Source organism: Sturnus vulgaris, chromosome 2 (genome assembly GCF_052056855.1).
Source record: "Sturnus vulgaris isolate bStuVul1 chromosome 2, bStuVul1.hap1, whole genome shotgun sequence".
NCBI classification, from domain to species: domain Eukaryota; kingdom Metazoa; phylum Chordata; class Aves; order Passeriformes; family Sturnidae; genus Sturnus; species Sturnus vulgaris.
The window spans coordinates 93,667,673-93,691,792 of record NC_142244.1 but is presented as its reverse complement, the minus strand read 5'-3'; the positions used below and the strand labels follow the sequence as shown (position 1 = coordinate 93,691,792).

The 24,120-nt window shown below is 42.9% G+C and overlaps 2 protein-coding genes across 2 annotated transcripts; both read left to right on the top strand.

Annotated features, from left to right (window-relative positions):
• The first annotated feature begins 2,428 nt into the window (after positions 1 to 2,428).
• F7 (coagulation factor VII) lies at positions 2,429 to 10,903 on the top strand. Its single transcript, XM_014885148.2, has 8 exons — positions 2,429 to 2,578; positions 4,863 to 5,023; positions 5,587 to 5,611; positions 5,703 to 5,816; positions 6,749 to 6,889; positions 9,299 to 9,405; positions 9,908 to 10,028; positions 10,215 to 10,903. Exons 1-8 carry the CDS (start codon positions 2,509 to 2,511, stop codon positions 10,751 to 10,753), a joined length of 1,278 nt encoding a protein of 425 aa, XP_014740634.1. The 5' UTR covers positions 2,429 to 2,508; the 3' UTR covers positions 10,754 to 10,903.
• A 1,015-nt stretch (positions 10,904 to 11,918) lies between these two features.
• On the top strand, positions 11,919 to 23,686 carry LOC106858460 (coagulation factor X-like). The gene is made up of 8 exons (XM_088160141.1): positions 11,919 to 13,095; positions 15,188 to 15,348; positions 16,769 to 16,793; positions 19,010 to 19,123; positions 19,683 to 19,823; positions 20,438 to 20,688; positions 21,440 to 21,557; positions 22,350 to 23,686. The coding sequence occupies exons 1-8, from the start codon at positions 13,020 to 13,022 to the stop codon at positions 22,889 to 22,891; spliced, it is 1,428 nt and encodes a 475-aa protein (XP_088016267.1). The 5' UTR covers positions 11,919 to 13,019; the 3' UTR covers positions 22,892 to 23,686.
• Positions 23,687 to 24,120: the final 434 nt, after the last annotated feature.

Sequence of the window (24,120 nt, the reverse complement as noted above, 5' to 3'; positions counted from 1 at the left end):
CTCCCCACAAGGTGAGGAGGAGAATCAGGAAAAATGGGTTTAAATAAGAACAGCATAATAATTGAAGCAAAATAACATAATAATAATGTAATAATATTAGTATTATAAAAAGCAGAGACACAGAGAGAGAGAGAAAAAAAAACAAGAGAAGCAAGTGATGTACAATACAAGTGCTCACCACTCACTGACCAATACCCATTCTACTTCCAAGCAGTGATCATCACCTCCTGGCCGACTCCCCCCAGTTTATATACTAAGCTTGACATTCTATTGTATGGAATATCCCTTTGGCCAGTTTGGGTCACCCGTCCTGGCCATGCTCTCTCATGGCTTTTTGTGCAGCTCCACACTGGCAGAGAATGAGACACTGAAAAGATCCTGACAGGAGAAGCTCAGTAAGAGCTGAAATATCAGTGTATTATCCTTATCCTCATACTGAATCCAAATCACAGCACTGTACAAGCTACTGAGAAGAAAATTACCTCTATGCCAGCTGAAACCAGGACATTTGGGGTCTAAGACTACAAGGAACTCTCCTTTAAAAACACAGCTCTTTAAGAAATGAACAGGCTCAGCTGAAGTTAGTAGGAAACACCTGTGTGATGAGATCTGTCAGTACAAAGTTCTTAAATAAATAATTGGAATGTAGTTCTGAAGTGCTGAATCCTCAGTGACCCTTCTCAGATTCATCCAAATGGAGCCTAATTGCACTAATTTTCTTGGAAGAAGGATGGTCCCCAAACGAACTGACCCTTGTTCACAGCATTTGGGCCTCTTCCTGGGCTCTAAAAATAACTGCTTGGCTGTATTCTCAAGAAATAAAAGCAAAATCTTTCAGGTTTAAGGGATGCCAGCAGAGGAAGGGAGGCAAAAGGAAAACACTGCATCAATCTCCTAAAGATGTAGAGAATCTGCACATTATGATGAAAGTGGAGGTTGCAGAAGTGCTGCAATGCTACTGTGGAGTGGCAGCCACCCCACTGTCCCTGGCAGGGAGATGCCCACCCTGCGTAAGGAAATAAAGGGAGTGGGGGGCAAAGATGCAGACTTGGCTGGTCTCAGGCACTGAAGGCAGAACTTCATTCTCTGATCTGCATGACTCATGCAGATAGATGGGGCTAGATCATTCTCAAGATGATGAGATAAAATTTTCAGGCTTAGTTTTGGTCTTGCTAATCTGAACATGCATTTGCTATTTTCAACTCACTGCCACAAATAAGTGAACAAGGAGTAAGGGCTGTGTTGGCAGGCTGAGGCATAGAGAGGTATGGAAAGAGTTCCCAAAAGGCTTTCAGTAACTGGCTTCCTTCCTCTGCCTGAGACAGGACATGCCATCTATTCCCAGACATCCCAGGAACTGGGCTGCTGGGAATTAGCCAGGCCGTGATCCAGAGAAGTGCCTGGATACCGCCTCTTGGGAAAGTGATTTCAAAGCAGAATATCCAGCTGTGTGTACTGCCCCTAAACAACAGCACTGCATGGAAACAACAGCCAGGAGCCTGACCTTCCTAAGCAATCACAACTTCTGCAAGGAGTTACAGTGAGTGTTGGCACAAAGTAAAAATCCAGCTGTTGATTTCCTTTGCTGTGGCATCAGATTCAGAGCTGACCCTCCTTCCTTTCCATGCAGGAAGGGGAGAACAGCCTGGAAACACTCCAGCCTTCAGCTAATGCTTCACTTCTCATAGACAAACATGCTCTTTACCTTGCTGCTATCTTAAGTAAATATTTCCCCAAGAATGTTGTCAGCTCTCCAGTCTGATGCCATTAATTGATTTCCATTAAATCAGGGGACTGCTTATGTTCCAGATAAAGCAATGCCTGCAGAGTGGCCCCTCAAGCCCCAGTAGCTCCTAGTGAAATAAAAATGGATCAGGCTCAGTGCCACTTCCAGCTGGTACAACCTGTGCAGACCACATGGGTCTGGCAGCAAAGATGGAGGAAACCAGTGTAGGGTGTCTCTTGCTGGTTAATTAGTGTCTGCAAGTAAATTCAGGCAGAAATGCAGAGTTTCAACTGGTGATAGAAAAAAGGGAATAGATGCCAGTGGCACAATCATACTCCAAAGCAATGAAAGGCCATATATTATTGTCTGCTGATGCAAGATAAATACTGCATCACTGCTCTCTGCATGGTGCTATGTGGCCAAGTTAATTCCTGTCCTATGGATACAGGATCCCAGCATTCATGTTTCTTTTATTTTCAGGAAATGATGTGTTAAATGGAAAATGCAGGCCCAGGGTAGCAGCCTGTGTAACCAGCTTAGCTTTTGCATGGGTCAGGAAAGCACACTTCAAAACCAAACTCCCTGCTTCTGTGAAAAGGGCACATTGCAGGATTTGCATGTGCCCTTCTGCTCAGCTCGCCAGGCTGTCATGGATCTTTTGCTGTTTCCATGACTTGCTGGCCCCTCCTCTGGTTTCAAGCTTTTGAAGCTGAGCCCTTTGGCCAAACAGTCCTTGCTGAAATGTCAATACACTACCAGAACACTGGCTCGCAGGGTTCATCATGATTTCCAGGCAGTATGTGGCTTTGTTTCTCTGCTTTCTGCTACTGATCCCTCTTTCTCTGGATGCAGGTATGTTGTAGGAAATAGCTGTAATTATGTTTACTGGCAATGGACCTCTTTCCTCTTTCCTGCTACTGAGATGATTTCCACTGCAAGTTTTGAGCACTACTGTGTTTGTCCCATCTCCTGGTGTGCATGTACATTATTCTAAAGCTCTAATTTACTCTCAGCAATGGCTCCATGCACTTGCTCTGCCAACTAAGGAAAAGCACTTCTAGATTGCTAAATTAATTTGTTATCTTGGTGCACAGACAGCAGGCAAACCACCAGCTGTCTATATGAAGAAAGGAACTGGGATTTACTGTTATTTCATGCATAACTGGGACATTTTTCAAAGCAAAGCTTCAATAGCCTGTCATTCAGCCAATGAGTAATTAAAGCAGGGAGAATCCACCCTGTTTCAGTAGAAGGCAGAGAAGAGGTAGCTCTTCAGCTGCTCAGTATATGTCCAAAACCCAGCTCCCATATTAATAAAGCAGATCCAGTGCTCTCAGATTCCCCATTAGCCATTGTTTGTTGCAGTGGGGAAAGGTGGAAAAATAGGTAACAAAGTCAGAAGTGATCCAACACAAATAAGTGGATAATGCCAAAAATAAGTGGATGGGCATCCTAAGCCTTATGCTCGTCCCTAGCCATGTGCTCAGGCGTGCTCCTCTGTCAGAGTCTGTGCCCATGCACAGATACATATGCCACATATCTGCAGTATAAGATTGATTAAAACCCTTTAAGGAAAGCCATATCAAATGCATACAGCCTAACTGAAGTCAAGACAGAAAGACCCAGATGAAATTCCTATAATGACCAAATGCTTATGAAGCACCCAGGGATAAACTCAGTGTACTTTAGTAGTACACTGTACAGTAGTACAATACTTTATTCTTCTAAGTAACTTTGAAATACAGGGGGAAATTACCACTATTCTGCATGTAATTCAGCAAATATCCTGAATTAGAGACAAATGTTTATGGAGACACCTCACATCACTTCAGACTGGAATAAACCCTCTCAGCATCTATGATTGGGTGTATATTGGTGACGACACACAAGTCTGTCTTTCAGCATCCCTCAGGGCTCTTTCAGCAGGTAGAAGATAACTCCCACTCTTTTGGAGAGAATGTCCTGGGGAAAGGCAGAGATATGCATCAGCCTTAATCCTAAATTTACCCACAAGCAGAGGTGAAATAGTTAAAGCACTGAAATGTAAGCTGTCATTAAGCTCCAGAAGTTCCCCTGCAGACAAAGGAAAAAAGAAAGAAAAATTAATAATTTCAATACTTTTTCTGTGTAGTACATGGAGCAAAGTTACACACCAGCACTTGGACTTCTTGTACCTTATCCTGTATTATACTAGGAGAGCACAGTTGTGTGATGTGTTTACATCCTGAGGGCTGAGGAGCAGGTCAGTAGGGCGACCATGACAGTGTTTCCAGTGCACACTTCTGCCAGTTGCAAGTTGATGCAGTTCTAGGAATTTACCTCAGCTGATGCCTGCTATCAAACCTACATACCCAATATCATTCCAAAGCATGGTAGGCACACACAAGAAGACCCCTTCATGGCTATAGTCTGTGGTGATGGCAGGAGCTAGAAGCCATTCACAGGCTCCACTAGGAAATGCAGTCAGCATTATCCAGCCTTCCTATGCACCTTAACATATCCTTTTCCACCGAAGAAAATGATAGATAATATTTTAAAGCAGTGGTTCATAAATTGTGGTCTACTAGTGGTGGGATAAATCCGTTCTTCAGGTCCAACAAGTGGAGGGGTGTGAGATAATATGTGACTGCGGGTGAAGGTGTGACTGCGGTCCACCTGTCACTGTGACTGACTGTATCAAGTACAGAAAAAGCAGCTTTTGTACATGTATACCAGTGCTAGATAAAATGACATGAGCTTTCCAGTGCCATGTACAACAGTGTTTGATAAAGTGACACAGGCTCTCCTGATGCTACAGCTATAAGAAACTGCTGCAGATGGTAGGATGCATGTGACCTGCAAAGGTATCTTAGGAGTCATTGACATGCATACAACATACACATACACACACACACACCCCACTGTTGTAACATTTCATCTTCTTCTAAGCTCCGAGATCTATAAAATTCCTGTGTTATAACTTTATCTGTGAGGCAGGCCAGAGAAAGGAGACTCTCTCACACCTGCCCATTTATTTTCTAAAGTGTCTCAGAAAAAGCTTGGGAAGCAGAAAAGCTTTCAGGGGAAATTGTCCCCGCATCCTCTCTGTTTGGCAAGCACAGCTGTATGACAAACAGAACATGACACTGTTTTTCAGTCTTTCTAAAGCGGGAAGAGGCAAGCAACATTTTGCAACGACAAAGACGAGCCAACAGCTTCTTTGAAGAGATAAAACTGGGGTCACTAGAGCGAGAATGCATAGAAGAAAGGTGTTCCTATGAGGAAGCAAGAGAGATTTACCATGATACTGAAAGGACAGTAAGTAACACAGGGCTGGGTGAACACTCATTGTCATAAGGAATCTCCCTACTCAAGAGTGTGCTTTGACACTTTAAGCCACCAGAATTTTAAAAAAAGCACTTTGTGTCCTGCTGTTTGCATTTTTCTTTTCTATTTACAGGGATACACAGCAGAAGTGAGTTGCAGGAGGGCACACTGCATGGGCAATCCCAAGCAGTAACCATCTAGAGGATGGTGGGAAAATGGATACTCTTAAGACATCTCCTCAAACCCCCCAGTAACACCTGCCCTGACAACACTTCAAATTATTGTATTGTGCAACATTTTTTTCAGTCAATCCCACCTCAGCTATAGAGAGCTTATTTATGTATTACCCATTTATATGCATTAAGCAAGGCCCTTATCTATTAGTATATGAAAATAATGTACAATCTAGAAAATAGAATATTTTATGGATATTAACTGTCACAAACTATAAAGATAGAAGTGGCATCACTCTGACTGTCTGTAATCCATCCTGTTCAACAAGGGCTGTAAGACTTGATTCTTCTTTAATTAAATTTCGCATCTTTTTCTTCCAGGAAGAGTTCTGGCTCATCTATTCCGGTACAATCATTCAAGATGTTCTAACAGCTGTGGAACATTCCCACTGCTGCAGCTCTTTGCGTGAGCTGGACTGACACTGAATGTTTTACAGACCCTAACCAGTGTGCCTCCAACCCCTGTCAGAATGGTGGGATTTGTGATGATCAGTTTCAGGATTATGTTTGCCGCTGTCCCGTCGAATATGAGGGCAAAAGCTGTGAAAAAGGTCAGCTGTGGCACAACAAAATAAAAATGCAATCATTAATTCAAATGCAAAGCATTGAGATAAATACTAGCAGTGATTATAATTCAGGATTTGGACTTGATGATCTTCATTAGTCCCTTCCAGCTCAGCATATTCTATAATTCTGTGATTTTGCATCATTCTAGCTGTGACATTTACTGTTCATACTGCTTTTGGTGTTGCATGATGGATCCAACCAGATAGCAGTCAGGCTCTGCAAGGCAGCAAGATACTTATTGCCCTATAATGACTTTGTGAAAATAAAGAAAAATTGCATTTGTGCACTGAGAGAAAAGGAGGGATTATTTCCTACTCAGGTGCTGAAGCTGAAGTTATTTTGACTTAGAACCTCCATGCAGTATGTGAGACATGCACTGCATATGCACAGTACAAAGCCCAAAGGTAAGGATCCAGTGGGGAAGGAAGTTAAAACACTCCTTTCCACTGATTTCAGAGGACACTGAACATTGAGTGTTACATCCTCAGAACATGCAGAGTCTGGACAAAGACTAGGTACTCATCAAGTCAAGGCAGATATTCTCAACAGTTGCCCCAGAGCATTCTCCCACTAAATGGCAAAGTGTCAAAGAATTAAATTTTTTCAGTCATATTTTATGATGGTTACCACACAATTACAATATCTCCATTCTTGAGACAGCTCAGGTACTGTATAAATGCTGATTGATTTAATTTTAGGTATATATTTCTTAAACAAAGCCTATTCTTCCCTAATCCCTGGAGATCCAGGCCTACTTAGCTTTTGATGGAAGGTGCTTTTCATGAAGTTGCTCTGCATAAATCACAGAAATCTTTTTTCCTGCCTTGCTTTCCTGACAACATTCCAATTGCAAATTATCAATGTTGAGCACAAAAATCCAAGTCTTGAATCCTAAATGCTCTTTCTCTGACTTCAGCTGTGGCTGACAATCTGAAGTGCATTTTTGACAACGGTGGCTGTGAACAGTACTGTACTGACAAGCAGTCCAAAACACGACTGTGCTTCTGTGATGATGATTACACGTTAGCGAGTGACGGCGTGTCCTGCATCCCTCAAGGTAAGACACTACCAACCTGATGCTAAGTCTAAGCTTTTTTTCTGGAAGAAAAATTTTCAACGTGTACACGTCAGGACATGCAATGCAAAACCCTCAGATATCAGCTCCTCACCTCTTCTCCATGGGCAGAGTCCAAAATCGTACATTCAGCTTCTGGTGAAAGCTAGCCACCCCAGAAAAGCAGTTGTCAGCATGCCCACTAAGCAGAGAGCCTTTTGGACTTCTTCCTGGTCCCAGAGGTCCACTCCTCTGGAATGTGGGAAATTCAATTTGACTATCCCACCTGCTCAGAGCTAGGAGGGAGCTGAACCTGTCTCTTCCTTTGGGAGCACACTCACCACTAGCCCAGTATGAAAGGAAGTGAGCACTGGAGACAAGCTCCTCACTCCTCACCAGGTGATCTAAATAAAGCAGGGCAGCAGGTGGTCAGGGATTTGGGGTCGTGCTGAGAGGCATCCGGTAACTGGAGGGGCTCTGGGCTTCACAAGTCCTTTTTTTGTATTAGTTTACACCCACAGTAGAAAAATACTTAGGGGGTAGATTTGTTTTACTGTTGTCTGTCCAATGTGAAGTTGTGACTAGATTTTATTACTATATTTATTTCAGCACAGGAATCAAGAAAGAGGCCAAGGAAAAAAATTATTCCCTTCCTTCCTTCCTTCCTTAATTGCTAGGAATAATGCACTTTTGGTATTCCTATAGACACTATGGCTAGATATTTCTTTCATCCAGCAAGGTAAATTTCAACTGGGACTAGGGTAGTGCAAATTAATATTTTTGCCAATACATGAGCTAGCACCTGACCCTTTTGCAGATGCCTACTTGAATTACTTTATTAGAGGGAAAAGGAGACTCCTGGGGATTATGAACATAACAACACAATGGACAGAGCCACAGGGAGCATGCAAAGTAATTCTGAGGGGTGGTGCCCCCCTACACACACCTCAATGGAGCACTCATGCAGAGAGCTGGTAATGACAACCTAGCTCTCAACAGCAGCAATTTCATTAGAAAAAAATGTCTACTAATGTGCTTATCCCTTATTAACAGATTCTGTAATACCACGTGATGGGAAAGCTGCTTTTGTTAAAAAGCTGAGAACAAAGAATTCAAAATTCCTCACAGGCTTTTCAGTGCATCTTTCCCTGAAAGGCAGATGTATTTGTTGCTGCTTGCTTCTTGGGTACCAAAACAGCCATAGAATTAACCATGTGTTGCAAGTAGAAACAACTGTGTAACTGCCAGGCTGACAGTCCCCTCACTGTCCTTCTGTCATCTCCCACAATGGCCCAAATTTGTGTTGCTCTACGAACAGCATTAGAGACTATGGGTGTTATGTCTGTTTAATCTTTCACCAGCTGCCACCAAAAAACCAGTTCTGTTGCTCCATGCTTTGCGTGTACCTGTAAAACCTTGATGTTGTCTTCATGTCAGCTGAAGTACTTAGAGCTCCATGGAGATGTTGCATGCAGCTCAGCAGAGACTGTAGGACCCTGGCTCCCAAAGAGGTAGAAAAAGAGCACTCCTCCTCACAGTGTTATCACAGAGTGAAGTGACTGCCAGACAGAAGTGTGTATACTTACAGCACAGACACACAGCACACAAGCACCCCAAGGGCAGACCTTCTCTTTACAGGAAAATTCAGTTGGGTGAAGGATGTACTGAAAACATCAAGCCTTCCTCTACACTACAGCTTAACTGCAGGTTCAGTCAGGATTTGGTTGTCTTTATTGCCAGTCTTCGCATGCTGGCTCAGGCAGAACAGAGATGTGCAGCCTGGAAAAATCCAGCGGGCTCTGGACACAAGCAAATAAGGTAGTCTGCGAGAGGCACACCAGAGGGCAGTGTCTGCTCTTGGGACATCTTTGGCTCTGCCCAAAGGATAGCAAGATGCTCACCCCATGATTAAGCTTCTGTCTCACCCTGCCACGGATGCTGTGCACTTGGTACAACTGACTTGAAGTCAGCAGGGACAAGGAAAATGTGTAGACTACAGAACTTGTCAGGGTCACTTCTGCACTCCAGCCTGCAGCCTACCTCATTGTGTTGATGTGTATCTTAAGCAGGTTTGTTGTTTGCAAAGACCTATGGTGGGTGACTACATGTCAATGATGCTGCAAGGGCCTGAACTTGAATTGTAAGAGCATTTCTGGCTGTTCTCAACAAAAAACCACTACTTACCTGTTGAGCTGCTTTACATTATTTTTGAGAATCCATGCTCCTAGACTAGAAATCAGTTTTTCAGCTAACATAGCTTCACTGAAGACATTTTTTTTTTCTGTGAATTCAGTACAATAAAATCTCACTTGCTACCTTTTGCTGGCTTGGGTTTTGATAGGTTTTTTTGGTTGGGTTTGTTTGTTTGTTTGTTTTGTTGTTGTTGTTGTTGTCTTTTTTTTTTTTCCCCAGTGAAATACCCATGTGGAAAAATACCAGTTCTGGCAAAAAAAAATTCAACTGTACATGGGAGAATAGTAGGTGGTTTCACCTGTCCTCCAGGTGAATGTCCATGGCAAGTGAGTTTTCAAAAATTTTTCACTGATTATATTTTTTTAATTTCCTGATGAAATCACTATCTTAAATTCATTGCTTTAAATCTATTACATTAAAAATTCATAAAAAGTGCCATGTCTTGATAACCAAATTCCCTCTTCATCAATAGCCAGCAGATCCACCTGTTTCACTTAGGCACCTTCTTCTTAGCCTGGTTTCATAGGAATAGAGTGGTAGCACAGCTGTCTCAATCTCCTGACCCCTTACTCCTTAACTTTACTGCCAGCAAGAATTTTAGTTGCAGCTTCCAGGGATACACTCTGGGCTATAATATGTAGGGTCCATATTCCAAGATGGAGAAAATGTCCATAGGAAGACTTCCCTTGTTAAGTTCTCCATGCAGACAGCATGGTATTGTCAAACATAGTTGCATAAAGAGACAGAAATAAGCAATATGAAACTCATCTCTGCTGAGATTCATGTAAAGCACATTTGATGCAAGACAGATTTTCTTTATGTTGGCAGGCCCTTATAATACAGGATCAGAAAGAAAAGTGTGGTGGCACCCTGCTTTCCCCAGAGTGGGTGGTCACTGCAGCTCACTGTTTGGAGCATACTCACCCTAAACAGCTTCAGGTGAGACTGGGTATGTATCTTCCCCTCCTCATCTTATCAAGGTGGTGGCTTCTCAGCCTGATAAAATCAGAGTACAAGGCTTTGGCAATACAAGGTATTGGTCCTTAGAGGTGTCAGACTAGAAACACCCTATATCCTCAAACTTCCAAAGAATCAAGGAACTACCTGACATGGCCTGCAATTAATAACTTTTCAGGTGAACACAAAATAAATGTTGATGAGAAAACTGAGCAAGAAAGTGGAGTCGCCAGGATGATCATTCACGAAGAATACATAAATGGGCAAGTCAATAATGATATTGCCCTCTTGAACCTGGAAACACCGGTGAATCTCACTGACTACGTGGTGCCAATATGTTTGCCTGAGAAAAGGTTTGCTGTGTTTGAACTGTCCACCATCAAGTTCTCCACAGTAAGCGGATGGGGACGCCTAATAGATGGAGGTGCCACCTCTTCTGTTCTAATGAGAGTTGATTTGCCACGTGTAAAGACACAAGAATGTGAAAAGGAGACCGGTTTAAATATTACAGAGAATATGTTCTGTGCAGGAGACCTGTCTGGGGCTAAGGACTCCTGCAAGGGAGACAGTGGTGGTCCTCATGCTACACGGTACAAGAACACTTGGTTTCTGACTGGGATTGTCAGCTGGGGAAAGGGCTGTGCTGTTGAAGGCAGCTATGGGGTTTATACAAGGGTATCCAAATACATCGACTGGTTGAGGAAGCACATGGACTAGGGATGTTGAGCCACAGCATTTCCAGGTTGCCCCCCAATCCTTCTGTACTGTTTTCCCATTGAAGGATTCCTTCATTATCTTAGATATTTGATACAGGCCATACCCACAATACTATTAAAGTGAGCCTAAGGGCTACTTCAATACATAAAATAACTTCCCTCTCAGTTTTGTTTGTAAACTTGTGTATCTTGTCAAGCAGGCAGAGAATGACCATAACAAATCAAACACAATGTCCCTCCTGTTCTGCATCCATTTCTGCTAAAGGTCAGAGCTAGATGCTGAGAGAGACTGTCAGCAAAACCTCATGCAGACCATAAGCCTTCCTCCAGCTACTCTCAGCTTCTGGTAATCAGTGAAGTACAGACTTCCTGAGCCAGAAGTTGTATTAGATCGAACAGTCATAATGAATGTGTTGTCCATAATTGTGTCCAATCTCCTTTGAACAGATGCTTCTGGCTTTCATAACTTCCTATGCTATGGATCCTGCAATATAATGATGAAATAGCAGAAACAAAAATAGAAAAGGCGTTTCTTTTAGCTTATGTTGAAGGGGCTTTCTCCCACAGTTGCAATGGTAACAAGGAGATTTGAAGGGGAGGAACTGCAGACACTCTCCAGGAAAAGAAATCCAGGGAAAGGTTGATTCCATATTTACAGGTCTGGTGTGAAAATTTTGTTTAAATCTTCTTGCACCGAGCATTATAGCTGCAAGGCTAGTAACTGCAATATTTAACCCTGTATTTATGAGTGGTAAAGAACACCACTGATTTAATCTTATCTTTGCCTTGGTACTATGCTTGTTGATACAAAGAGCGCAAATGAAAGGGAATGTTTATCAGTTGTCCAGCATAATCTCAGTTGTACTCTCTGTCCTGAGATCTGAAACGAGAACAGGATAATTGTCTACCCTTCTGCAAATCACTGACCAGAGACCATTCACTAAAATCTTAAGGCATAAATGATAGAACCTGAAGCTCTCTGAAAATATACACAGCTCAAAAATGTACTTTCTAACCTTAGCATGAAAACACTGAAAAGGTGAGGAAAACTGAACCAGGAGATTAGAAAACAGTTTATATTTCATGCAGAATTTATGCTCTAGATTGTTCAAATAATGCAGAATATCATATCAATCACAAAAGCTTATCAGCAAGCAGGACATAATTGCTCATACTCTATTATAAGGGGAAAACATTGTCATCGTATGGTACATATACCATGCAATACTGAACATCCTATAACGTGTTTTACCGACAGAGAAGGAAGTTTTATTGTTCATTTACATAGTGAAATGAACTAGGAAAGGTAGCAAATTTCAGAGACCTGAAAAACAAGAGATGTCACATTATACATGCACACATGCACTAGAGGTTCTCCTTACTCCTAAAGAGTCCAGTCTCAAGGAGAAAGGTGACTGTGAGTAGTGACCAGCAAATAAAGCCTCATTTTCACTTAGATCAGGTACTCGGCACTGTAAAACCATCCATGACGACCCCTCAAGGTAGAATAGTTTGTGTTTTCCATGATCCACAAGATGATTTCTCCTCTGTAACATTCCAGTGAAAATACTGACATTTATAAACAAACCATCTTGCTGGAAAAGGGTAAAACGCTGAAGGAGAACAGTACAAATAATTGCCGCACAAAGTGACTCTTTCAAAACAAATCTGGGTTTTAGATTATATTTTTAATATAGCAGCCTGCTTAGGAAAGCCGAGGAGATGAAGGAGACCTGATGGCTGGTTCTGGAAGTACCTCAGACGTGGCCTCAGCAGCGCACTGTGAACTCCCCACAAGAAAGTGGAGATCGAGGCCAGTTTCCTCCGGCCGAGGTCACTGGTCCATGGAGCCAGCAGGTTCCATCCAGTGCTGGATGTGGACAGGACACAGGGCTGGCAGCGGCCAGGGCTGGCTGTGGGCTGCGAGCCCGGCTTTGCCCAGCGCCGGGCTGGGGCCACGCCAGCTTGTTGAGGGGACGACTCACTTCCCTTCCTCCAAAATAAAAAGTATAGTTAAAAACAAACCCCACACGCTGCCTTGGGCTTTAAAAAAATAAAGAACAACAACAAACAAAAAAAAGGAGCAGCCTCATCCCGCCGCGGCTGTCCACCCTGTCCCGGCGCTTCCGCTATTTCTGGGCAGGGTGAAGCAACGCGGCTTCAGTCTCACCCCGCCCGAGGGGGTGAAGACTTCGGCTCCCGGCAGTCCCGTCCCGTCCCGTCCGTGCCGCCGGCGCGGCCCCGGGAGCGCCATCGCCGGCGCCGCCATGGCCGGCCGCCTGCTGCTGCTACTGCTGCTGTTCTGCGCCGCGCTGCCCGCCCAGCCCCGCGCCCACGGAGGCGGTAAGGCGGCACCTTTTCCATGTTGCCGGGAGCGGGGAGTCTCCCTTCCCAACAGTCTCCGGGGGGTGCGGTGCTGCGGCCGGGGGCGCGCACCGGGAGCGTGCCAGGAAGGGGAGGGGGCACCCGACGGCTCGTCTGTCCCGGCAGGTTCGGTTTCCACAGGGCTGAGGGCTTGTCAGCACCTGTGCCGACCTCGCACACCGCCATAAAGCGGGGAGCTGAGCTCTGGGGAGCTGAGCTCTGGGGGCATCTCGGGGGTGTAGGAGAGGGATTGCCCGCCGTTCGCACCGGGAGGAGAGCTGCCCTGAGGTGCAGCCCGAGGCGCTCCCGTGTGTGAGGGGAAACCTGGCCAAGACTTGGCTGGATGCGCTTGGCTGTGGAGGAGCTGGGGCACGGCGGGAGCAGGTCCTGCAGCATCAGCAAATAACTTTTCAAAAGCTGTTAACTCTTCCTTCAGTGAGTCTGACTGCTTGGGGTTTAAAACAAGGTCTTTGGCATATTTCTGGGAATATCCTGCTTCTGTTGACCAACGGTTGTTGCTCCTTGATGTCTCTAAAGAAGAAGTATGATGGAGAGCTTGGAAAAAGAACGAGCAGCCTCAGAAAGAGGCTCTATCAAGTTCACAACAACATCCGCTTATGTGGGTGGCGTGAAAGCAAAGGAATATAGAGGTGATAACCCCACCGGCTGCGTCCTGTCACTTTCCTGTCGCTGGAGAAAGGGATTTAAGGGCAAATAAGATAGTGGGTGAATGAACTAACAGTCGCTGAGCTGCAAGTTAAAATTACTTTCTGTAAGCCTTGCTTGAGAGGAGCGTTTTCCAAATAAGGGGAGATTCAAATTACGCGTGGGATTGCTTAATATAAATAACACAAACAGAACCTGTCTCGCTATGGATGATCCACCAATTTCAGTGAAAGCAGAATAAGTGTCTTCTGTGCTCACTTGGAAGATATTAGGGTGTATAATTACTATTAGCAAGTTTATTTATCATTGAATAATTAAGCTGCATGAAGAATGCTCCAAAAGGAATATGCAGGCCTCCCAGTGAGCATAAGCCATTGTCCCTTAAGTCACATCTGTAGCACACTCTTCCACACTCCAGCCTGTGATTGGAAAGTATTTCTTCAGTGTAAATTCCAAGTGATAGAACTTGATTAAATGCTAACTTCCAAACTCTTCACATTTTCCTAAAACATATACTCTGCACAGGGTAATTGGCAACTTATTTACTCTATTGTTGTTTTTATTTTTCCTGCCTGGTGACCTATGCACAAGAAACTGAAGAGTAATGCTATTATTGTTCACAGAGACAACTGCCTGTAATGAGTTTAACGATCTCATGTCTTTGATCCTCCGGTTGAAATCAACAGCTACCTGAATCTTCAACTTGAAGGCAGCAAGTTTCAGGCTTCTGTAACAACAAGCTTTTAAAAAATAAAACAACTCAGCAAACTGACTTCAGTCTGCACTTTCCTGCTAAAGCTGATGTTCATTTACTCCTGCTCTTTGTAAAATCTTAGAAAGCAGCTGCCTTAGTTCTACATGCACATAAATCAGGAAGGTAGGAGCATTTCTACAGGCAATTGGGAGGTGCTGTTAAGAAGGCAGGAAGATCCCAGGGCAGTGCAATGGGATTTCAGCTGCTAGAAGATACATTGCTGCATCTTGAGTGGCATTTAGTTTCTGCAGCACAAGCCGCTGGAGCAGACCAGTGGTGTTACCTGGTGGTCAGCTTTAAAAACAAATCAAGGAATGTAATCTCCCCAGCATTATGGGACAGCCATTCCATTCAAGAATGAGTCTTGAGCAGGAACAGCAGGAATATAAGCCCTCATTGGCGACCTTTTCAAGATTAAAAATAGTAGGAGAGAATTTTGGGGTCCTACATTTTGCTCTGAGGCTACTTATTCTCAGAGAGACTTCTCCCAGAGACCCTGGGATGTATCAGCCTATGTGGTGACTAACCTCACAGGTAATGTTGTGTACAGGTGGTGTGGTCTGTTTTGGCTTTGTTTCTACTTCACTCATTTGTCATGACTTTTCCACCATCAAATGTTACACACCTGTATAATTTTTCTCTGTTATCTAGTATTCATCAAGAAACAAAGTGCCGACAACTTTTTGGAAAGGACAAAACGTGCTAACTCTTTCTTAGAGGAATTTAAGAAAGGGAATATTGAAAGAGAATGCAATGAGGAGCGCTGCTCAAAAGAAGAAGCAAGAGAAGCTTTTGAAGACCAGGAGAAAACTGTAAGGATGAACTAATATGAAACATAGGTCTATATATTTCATGTTTAAAAACTACTATTCAAGTCCTTTCAGCTGTGCATCAAAACTCACAAGTTGTTCCCAATCACTTAACACAAAGAACAAATAGTGATTGATTTTGGGTAGAATTGCTAAGGCAATAATCATCCCATAACAGTCTTAATTTAGCTCTTGCATGGCCAGCTCATGTTAAATCTGCCATTCTTTTACCTGTTCTGATCTGTTTAACTGCCATTGGAAGTTATTTGACATTCAGTGGCTTTGTTGCTATCAGTGTTGAAAATACATTCACCCTATCTGGGTTACATAAGTGCCATGACTGTAGTCAAGGCAGCCCATGGGAAGTCTGAGAAGGCAAATGCTGACATGGAACCTCATGAGAGAATTTCACTGAACTTATTTTAAGCAGTTTTGCTTGTAATTTTGTAGCTCTATCTGAATTGAGAGAATGTATACTGTGAACATGCCTTAATGCCTTAAATTTGACTGGATTGAAGTTTGTGTGACTCTTATATCACCTGCCCTACTCCAATGGCTTAACTTTAGACAAAAATTTGTTCCCAAGCTGAAGGGAAAATTAAGGAGATGGGGCAGCTGTGTGGACTGGAGTAAGTAGAAAAAGTGGTATTACAGACATAGACTGTACCTATATTGCTGTTTAGAACTACCCTTAAACTGGAGCTAAGGCCATATTCACTTCCCTTTAGTGTTATTTGATGGCCAGAATGTTCTTGGAGTGGCCCTGAGGTGTCTTGGGTGGGGAGTCATGGGTGCTTCGCCAGTGAACTTCAGACCATAACTGTTGACTTAGCTGTAGCAGAGCCAGCACAACCTGTTCTGCCTGGTGACCAGATGTCACTGGAAAGGACTGTCATGGACAGACAGCATCCTGGAGACCTCAGTGCAGACAGAAAGGAGAACACAAATCAGACAAAATACTTTTAAATGTCAGGGTTTGTGAGGTCCTGATTGATGGGAGTCTGGGGTGGGGATCAAGGCTGAAAATTTGGCATTATAGGAATGTAAGTAAATTCAGGCAAAACTGGTGGAAAGATACTTATGCAAGAAATCAAGTGGTTTATGCTGAACGGGTCACACTGAAAAAACTCTAAGGAGTTTCAGATGTTTCTGAAAAATACGTGAAACTTTTTTGTGTAGAGCTGGGCACTATATATATATATATATATATATATATGTATGTGGATCATATGGTTTTAAGTGATTAAATGGTAATGGTGGGCTGCCAGGCACTGTATGTATCGGTGTATGTAAATATTTCCTTTAGCAATTGTTAGCTGCAAGTATCCTGTGTATGAAAAGTCTAATATTTTTCTGAGAAATTCAGTAATTCTTATCTAGCTCTATTTCTTTTTTTTTCTCCATTTCCCACACTTACCTGTAGGAGGAATTCTGGAACATCTATGTAGGTAAGAAACATTCTGTGTTTGTTTAGGAGATTAAGCTTCCTTATTGCAAGGTTTGAAAGGATGCATCTCTTAAGTAACCCCTTCCTGCTCCCTTGCTTCTTCTCTTTTCATTCTGGGGCACCCTCATGTTGTGTTTCCTCTGAAAAAGGAATCTTATTTACTGCCTGCTGTTGTTTGAACCCAATTGCTTCATTTGAAGGCAAGGTTCAGCTGTCTCCAGTTGCTGGGCTGACCTTTGTCCTCTCAAAAAAAGAACAGTGGTCCTTTGCATGCAAAGGACAGTGAGGAGCAGAAACTGTGTGTGGGACTGCTAGATGGTTTTCCTTCAGTGGGGTGGCGCCAGATGGGACAATTCAAGATGCAAAGCCACAGATGAGGGTGTCTCTTAAATGCCATGAGCAACACAAAGTTAAATTGCATTGCAGAGTCATTTGCCAGTTTCCTGTCACCTTCCATGCCAAAGTGTTGTTGATTCCTGTCTTAAAGAGCACTTTTTGTTCGTGCTTTTTACAGAACTGTTTGGCATTCAAGGAAATATATGCCAGTAGACCAGCAGATACTACCTAACAGTTTTCTGTTTTTTTATCTAAATATGTGAGTTTTATTTATTAAGGTTCTAGTGTTTGTAAGCACTGTGCAGGGACAGTTTTTTTAATTTATTAGTGTTTGATATCATGTTCTCCAGAAAGTATATGCCTAGTTTGCACACTAGGAAGAGTACCTCCAAAATGTTGACCAAAGACAGCTCAGCTTTGTCTTTTGGAATCTGCAGGAAAGTGAAGACTGTTGCCATGAAGAAGACATAGACTTTCACAATCCTCTAAGCAGGGGATGAACTCTGCAACCTACAGACTAAAATTTCAAGCAAAGGCTGTGTCAGTGTTAAAGTAAACAGGATTGGAATATGTCAAACCATTTTCTTCTGAGAATACAAGCAGCAGAGTATCAGTGCCAATGCTCTTCACAGAAACGTTAGTTTTCATACATTTTAAACCACAAATGCTTTATAGGTGTTCAGAAGTATTGAAAACCGCACATACATTCAGCCAAGTTACTACAACAATTTGTTCTTGCTTCCCTTTTTAGTATGGGATTCTGCAATTCGTGCAATATTGATGTAAAACTCATTACCACAGAAGCAACTACAGTGTAGGGTAAGACTGAATAAGTATGTTTTCTAACAGTAGGATGCTGCTTAGCTAAGACCACTACAGAATAGAGTGCTGTGGCACTGCCGAGGAGACAGAAACCAGATGATGTAGGCCTTCAGTCTGGGTTTTTTTGTTTGTTTTTTTTTTTAATAGTGGTCTTGTCTTCCCTCTGTTAAGCATGGACATCCATTTCTAGAGCCTCCATGGCTGGAGCATTTGGAGAGCTATTGGTTTTCGCCACATGCAGGTAGAAAAGGGATCTTGATGTGTGGGTGCAGTACACAAAGCCCAGCAACTCTTCCCTGTGACAGGCAAAGCTGTAGCAGATGAGGTCATGGTCCAGAAATACCACACGGGGAGCATGGATAGGATGAGTAGCTTCTTGCATGTTGTTTCTGCTGTGAACATTGATGTGGCAGCTGCTCTAAAGAGGGGCAGAACAAGTGGTAAAATAGGGGGATAACAACGAGTTATCTAAGGCAGCAAATTATCAAGCATCATTTTTCTGGATATCCTGCGTTTTATATGAAACAAAAACTATAGGGAAACGCAAGGGGCCAGAAGTTCAGTATATTTAGGCAGTAATTACAATGAAGAAATGTCCTATCACCTCTTACAGGTGTCACTGTATGTATATTCAGACCACAATCACAGTATCAAAGAATATTCTGAGATTGAAGGACCCTAAAACATCACTGAGTCATTGATCATTCTTAAATGAATGGCCCATAGAGGGATCAAATCTGCAACTCGATCCGTATCGTCACCATGCTCTAACCAACTGAGCTAATCTCTTTACCACCCCACAAAAAAAAGGCTTATGAATGCATCATAATACAGTGGCCACTAAAAAGAGATTGCAAAACTGAGGATATGTAGATGAATCATTGCAGGTTTGGAATGATTGCATTTATACTGTTTATTCCATCTGGAATGTGGTAACTCACAAAACCTATATTTCAAAAGACAGGATGAAAAATGGCTTAAGAAAACGAAAAGCCCTTCTGTGTTCACTGAAAATGATTGCACACTTCAAATAATTTGGGGTTTGGTTTGTTTTTGTAGATGGGAACCAATGCAGTTCGCATCCTTGCCACTATGGTGGCCACTGTAAAGATGGAATTGGTTCCTACACTTGCACGTGCTTGGATGGTTATCAAGGCAAGAACTGTGAATTTGGTAAGTTTCTGCTTTAGAGAACCACAACAGTGAACTTCCCAGGGAGCTTTGCAAGGAAGCATGTTTTGCATGGAAATCCTTCCTGGGGCTCACTTCTGTGGCATGGAGCTGCCACCATGACCTTGCCACAGGAGGGAATATCTTTAGTCCAGAAGTAAGAGTGGGAGTGTGGAACTGAGGTTCAGTCAGAGGACCAAGGGAGCGATGAGGAGTTGAGTTTTTAGGTCAGGAGGGAGGAATGGTGTGAGGACTTGCATGGTTATGTTCTCTGTTAGTGCTTTGTTCATTCTTCCCCTGACAATTTGTCTCTGCTTTTCTGAGCTCACCATGCAGTGGGCACTGGGCTCACTCTGACCTGGCAAGTACATTTGGAGTGCTGGATGCAGGTGCTTTGTGAGGCACAAGCTGATGTTCAGCACTCACACCAGTTATTCCTATAAGGTGTTTCAGGGGCTTGGCAGGTGGAGATACAGATCCTGTATTTTATTTCAGAGAACTTCCAGATCTTCTGTGAAGGCAGTGTTTATGTAGAGTTTTTCTCCCACCGTGTCTTTTATAGTCATACCAAAGTTCTGCAGAATAAACAACGGGGACTGTGAGCAGTTCTGCAGCGTCAGGAGAGATGGACGGAAGGATGTAGTGTGTTCCTGTGCAGATGGGTATGTTCTGGCAGAGGATGGCAAACACTGTGTTGCAACAGGTATGAAACCATGGGACAAACCAATAGCAGTGGTGGTGAGACTTGTTTCCCAGTTAAGGAATGTCTTGGTTTACATTTGAAGAATGTCTTTTGAACCCCCAGTGTCCTACGTGACACAGACTCAAGAGTGAGGCTAACTGATTTATATTTCGAAAGATTTCCATTTGTGAGGTTCTGTGATGGATTGGATCAAATCTAGGTGATTTTCAACCCTTTGCAAGGTGCTTCTCAGCAAATTACCTCAGTAAATTCCACTGTTGTCAGGAGAAAAGTAATTGAGTAATGAATCATTTTCTTAAATACTTAAATGCCACAGAAAATGGCAGACTGCAAAACTTTCCTTTTAAAAACATTTCTTTTTTATAGAAACTGAAAACATTAGATAATTATAATTAGTGATACTTACACCTATACTTTTTTGCACTCTTATAAAAAGACTGGTCGGAGGTATCAAACATGTGGTCATGCTGCTGTTCTTATATCCTTTAATAAATTATGAATTGCTCTAATGAGCCATGTTATTTCAATGTGTTTCCTTGGAATTTCAATAAAGTATTCTCTTATGCTTATGGTGTTTCTGTCCATCATCAATTTTAGTGTTCTTCTCTTTACAGTAAAATATCCTTGTGGAAAAGTTTTTGTGGCAAGGAAAAAAAGATCTGTTCTTTCACCTGCTGACTATAGCAATGGAACAAGTGATCAAGGAGACCCTCCTGCAAATGAAACTAGTATAGAGGAGTACTTTGTAATTACCACAGAAAGCCCAACCCCACCACCTGACAACAGAACAAGCAGCAAGACTCCATATGTTGATACCAGGATCGTTGGAGGGGATGAGTGTCGTCCTGGCCAATGCCCATGGCAGGTAAATGGAGGGGGTTTTGTCCTGCATGTGGGCAGAGTGTGTCTCTGAGGGAAGATCCTTCCAGCTGGTTGCCTTCGGAACGTGACCCGTGTCGCGTGCCAGTGGCAGGAGACGTAGCTGAACTGTGTGACCCTGGGCACTTGGATGTGCTGTTCTGCAAACTGCAGCCTCACGGTGTCAAACAAAAGGCTTTGAATCATTTTAGATGGAACTACCTATCCTGTCCCCAGAGAGGACTTTTGGGTCGTTTTTGCAGGTTACATTTTGGTTCTGTCTGAGACCATCCACTCAGGCAGCACACCCAAGAGCAGGGTGATAAGGCAGATAAAGCCAGCGTTTTGCTTCACAAATACATCCTTATAGCTCAGTTCTACTCTTGAGTTTGGGCCAGCCAAAATGAATTGCTGCATTTGGGACATTCTTTGGGGGGGTAAGTCCAAGGGGTGATGCAGAGTCTGCACTCTGCCTGCTCAGTCAGTCAGTGCCTGAGGGACATTGCTCAGCACTGGGAGTGAGGTCATGTGGAAGCCAAATGTTAACTTCACATCAAGCCAATCAAGACTCTGTAGCAGTAGAAGTCAATCAGTAGCCTCTGCATCTGGGAATTCAGTACCAGGAGAGACTTGGAGGGCCATGTACATGTTGCAGTAAGAAGCATCTCTACAGTGTGCAGAGAAATCAGTCAGCTCATTATAGCTCACAGACATTAAACAGCATTCTTCCTTCTGCCTTTACTGTTTTTGCTTCCCAGGCTGTTCTGTTAGATGAGGAAGGAGAAGAGTTTTGTGGTGGAACTATTCTGAATGAAAATTTTATACTTACTGCAGCCCACTGCATAAACCAATCCAAAGAAATCAAAGTTGTTGTTGGTGAGTGATTTATTTCTTTTCCTCCTCTGAGGTAGGAGTATCTGTTGTGCCTAACCTTCTGTGCCTTAAATCTCCCGTGAGATGTACTCATGATTCATTAAGGTTGGTTACCTTTTTGCTGTTCTTTATAATTTCTTGTTATTGTGAGCATCCTGCTTTGTAACAGCAGGAGCAGCTGATGTGGAAGGTGACAATGGTGCCTTCTTTCTTCTCTACCAGCTAGCTGGGAGTGATTACAGTGAAATATTCTAGAAATATTGGCTATCAATATGTTCAGCAGGGCAGTGCTTCTGCAGGAAGCTCATCATTCCTGGCACTTCAGAAGCATCTAGATTTATTCCTGCAGGACCTCTCAGGAAACCTATGACTCGTTGAGTAGAGCACAAAGGAGCAAACTCCGATTTATCATTGCTTCCCTTTTGAGCCAAGGCACAGGATCAACACAGCCTCATCTTTGCACTCTTGTAGTCCAGACCATGTTCTCTTCTCTAAGCCAGGTTCAAGCCTCTGTAAGTGCATCCACACAAGGTTGCATTAGTTTAGCTGAATCAGCTTATGCCTTTTTGTAAACTGGTACAAAATCTCCATAGACTTAGTATCAAAATCTTAGTATCAAAGCTGGTCCAGTTGCTGCTGAGAAATACTGGCATACCTGTTTATAGTTTCCTTCTGTGATCTAAAGTCTTGGGCAAAGGGCTCAGAATGAATATACTGCTCTCTTCCTCTGTCCAGATTGTTCTTAAATTCTTATACTTTCTCCATATTAATGTCCCTTTGAATACTTTTATACAGGTGAAGTAGACAGAGAGAAGACAGAGCAGTCTGAATCAGTGCATACTGTGGAGAAAATACTTGTTCATTCCAAATTTATTGTTGAGACTTACGACAATGACATCGCCTTATTAAAGCTGAAGGAACCTATCAGATTTTCGGAGTACGTCATCGCAGCGTGTCTCCCCAAAGCAGATTTTGCTAATGATGTTCTGATGAACCAAAAATCTGGGAGGGTCAGTGGCTTTGGGCGTGAGTTTGAAGGTGGACGAAGATCCAAGAAACTGAAGGTGCTCGAAGTTCCTTATGTTAATAGGAACACTTGCAAGCAATCCACTAACTTAGCCATAACTGAGAACATGTTCTGTGCTGGTTATGAGACAGAGCAAAAGGATGCTTGCCAAGGAGACAGTGGTGGCCCCCATGTGACCAGATATAAGGATACTTACTTTGTTACTGGAATTGTTAGCTGGGGTGAAGGATGTGCAAGGAAAGGAAAATATGGTGTCTATACCAAACTGTCCCGGTTCTTGCATTGGGTAAGAAAAGTCATGACTTTGTAGGGGTGGTATATGCCTTGATCCTTCTTGTTGGCTGAAAAGGTGCAGGATTGGTAATGGAAACTTCCTTTTTCTGCACATCTGCTAAGTTTGTTTTGAGCTCTGATTCCTTATAGTTATGGTCTGCTTCCATTTGTATTATTCCTGGCTTTAATGCACATCTCTGTGGGCTGTGAAGGTGTTTGGAATTGGTTGAATGAGGGAATTGCCCCAAGCAAAAAGGCTGCTGACTGGTGTCTTTGGCTTCTTTTCATTATTTATCAATGGCCATTTTGGTTGCTGTTGACACAAGTGCTTCTACCAGAGGCTCCTAAACATGTTCTGAATAGTCACTAGTCATGATGAAAGCAGGAACAATGAGTGTCAGTGAATCCTCATATTGCAGTCATCTGACTTAGCAGGGAGTTTGCCCATACTGGAGCCATATAGCTTCTACGTTTAGATGTGTTCAGAATATTAAGGGAGCAGAAGATGTTGCATGGCATAAGCTGAAACACAATTAATTAGTCAATGTTTGATGCTAAATAACAGTATGTTCCACAAAATGGCCTTATCTGATCAGAGCAGCTTATTAAAGAGAGGCTTTGCTTCATAAGGATTGTACTTCACTTTAGTTTTATTTGTACATTCTTCTCAACAGAATAAATATATGTGCACAGTCACTATTTTGCATATCTTGTTCTGGATTGTGTATGGCTTGGGACTGGAAAATCCCTTGCAAGTGTATTGCTCTAGATATTTCTGTTAGGTGCAATATTGACACACACCAGCATTTGAAATAAAATATTCTTTCTTTTTTGTTCTTGTTTTTTTTTTTTAACAAGCCCAGCCCCATCAGCCTCTATCCATTGTGTGTTCTACCCCATAACAATCCTGATGCCGTTTTCACGGCTCCTCCAATCTCTTATGCTCTTCTGTGCTCTGAGGGACACTGAACTTCATTAGACACCTGCTACATCTCCCTCAAGTTTTGAGCTGCTACTGGCTCCTTTCACATAGCACAGGTGCTGTGGGCAAAGCAGACTGACAAAGTCAGAATACAACTCTGCAAACAGGTGGAATTGCTGCAGTTAGCACTAATTGTGGGCAGGAAATTGAGTGGGCAGGTCAGTTACCCCAGCTTGAGGTCTTGCCCTGTATAACTCCTCAGTGGGCTTACTTCAATGTTTGCTCAGCAGTGTTTGTTCCCTGAGTTCTTCTGTCCTCTGGATTCCTGTTCAAATCCTTTGTCC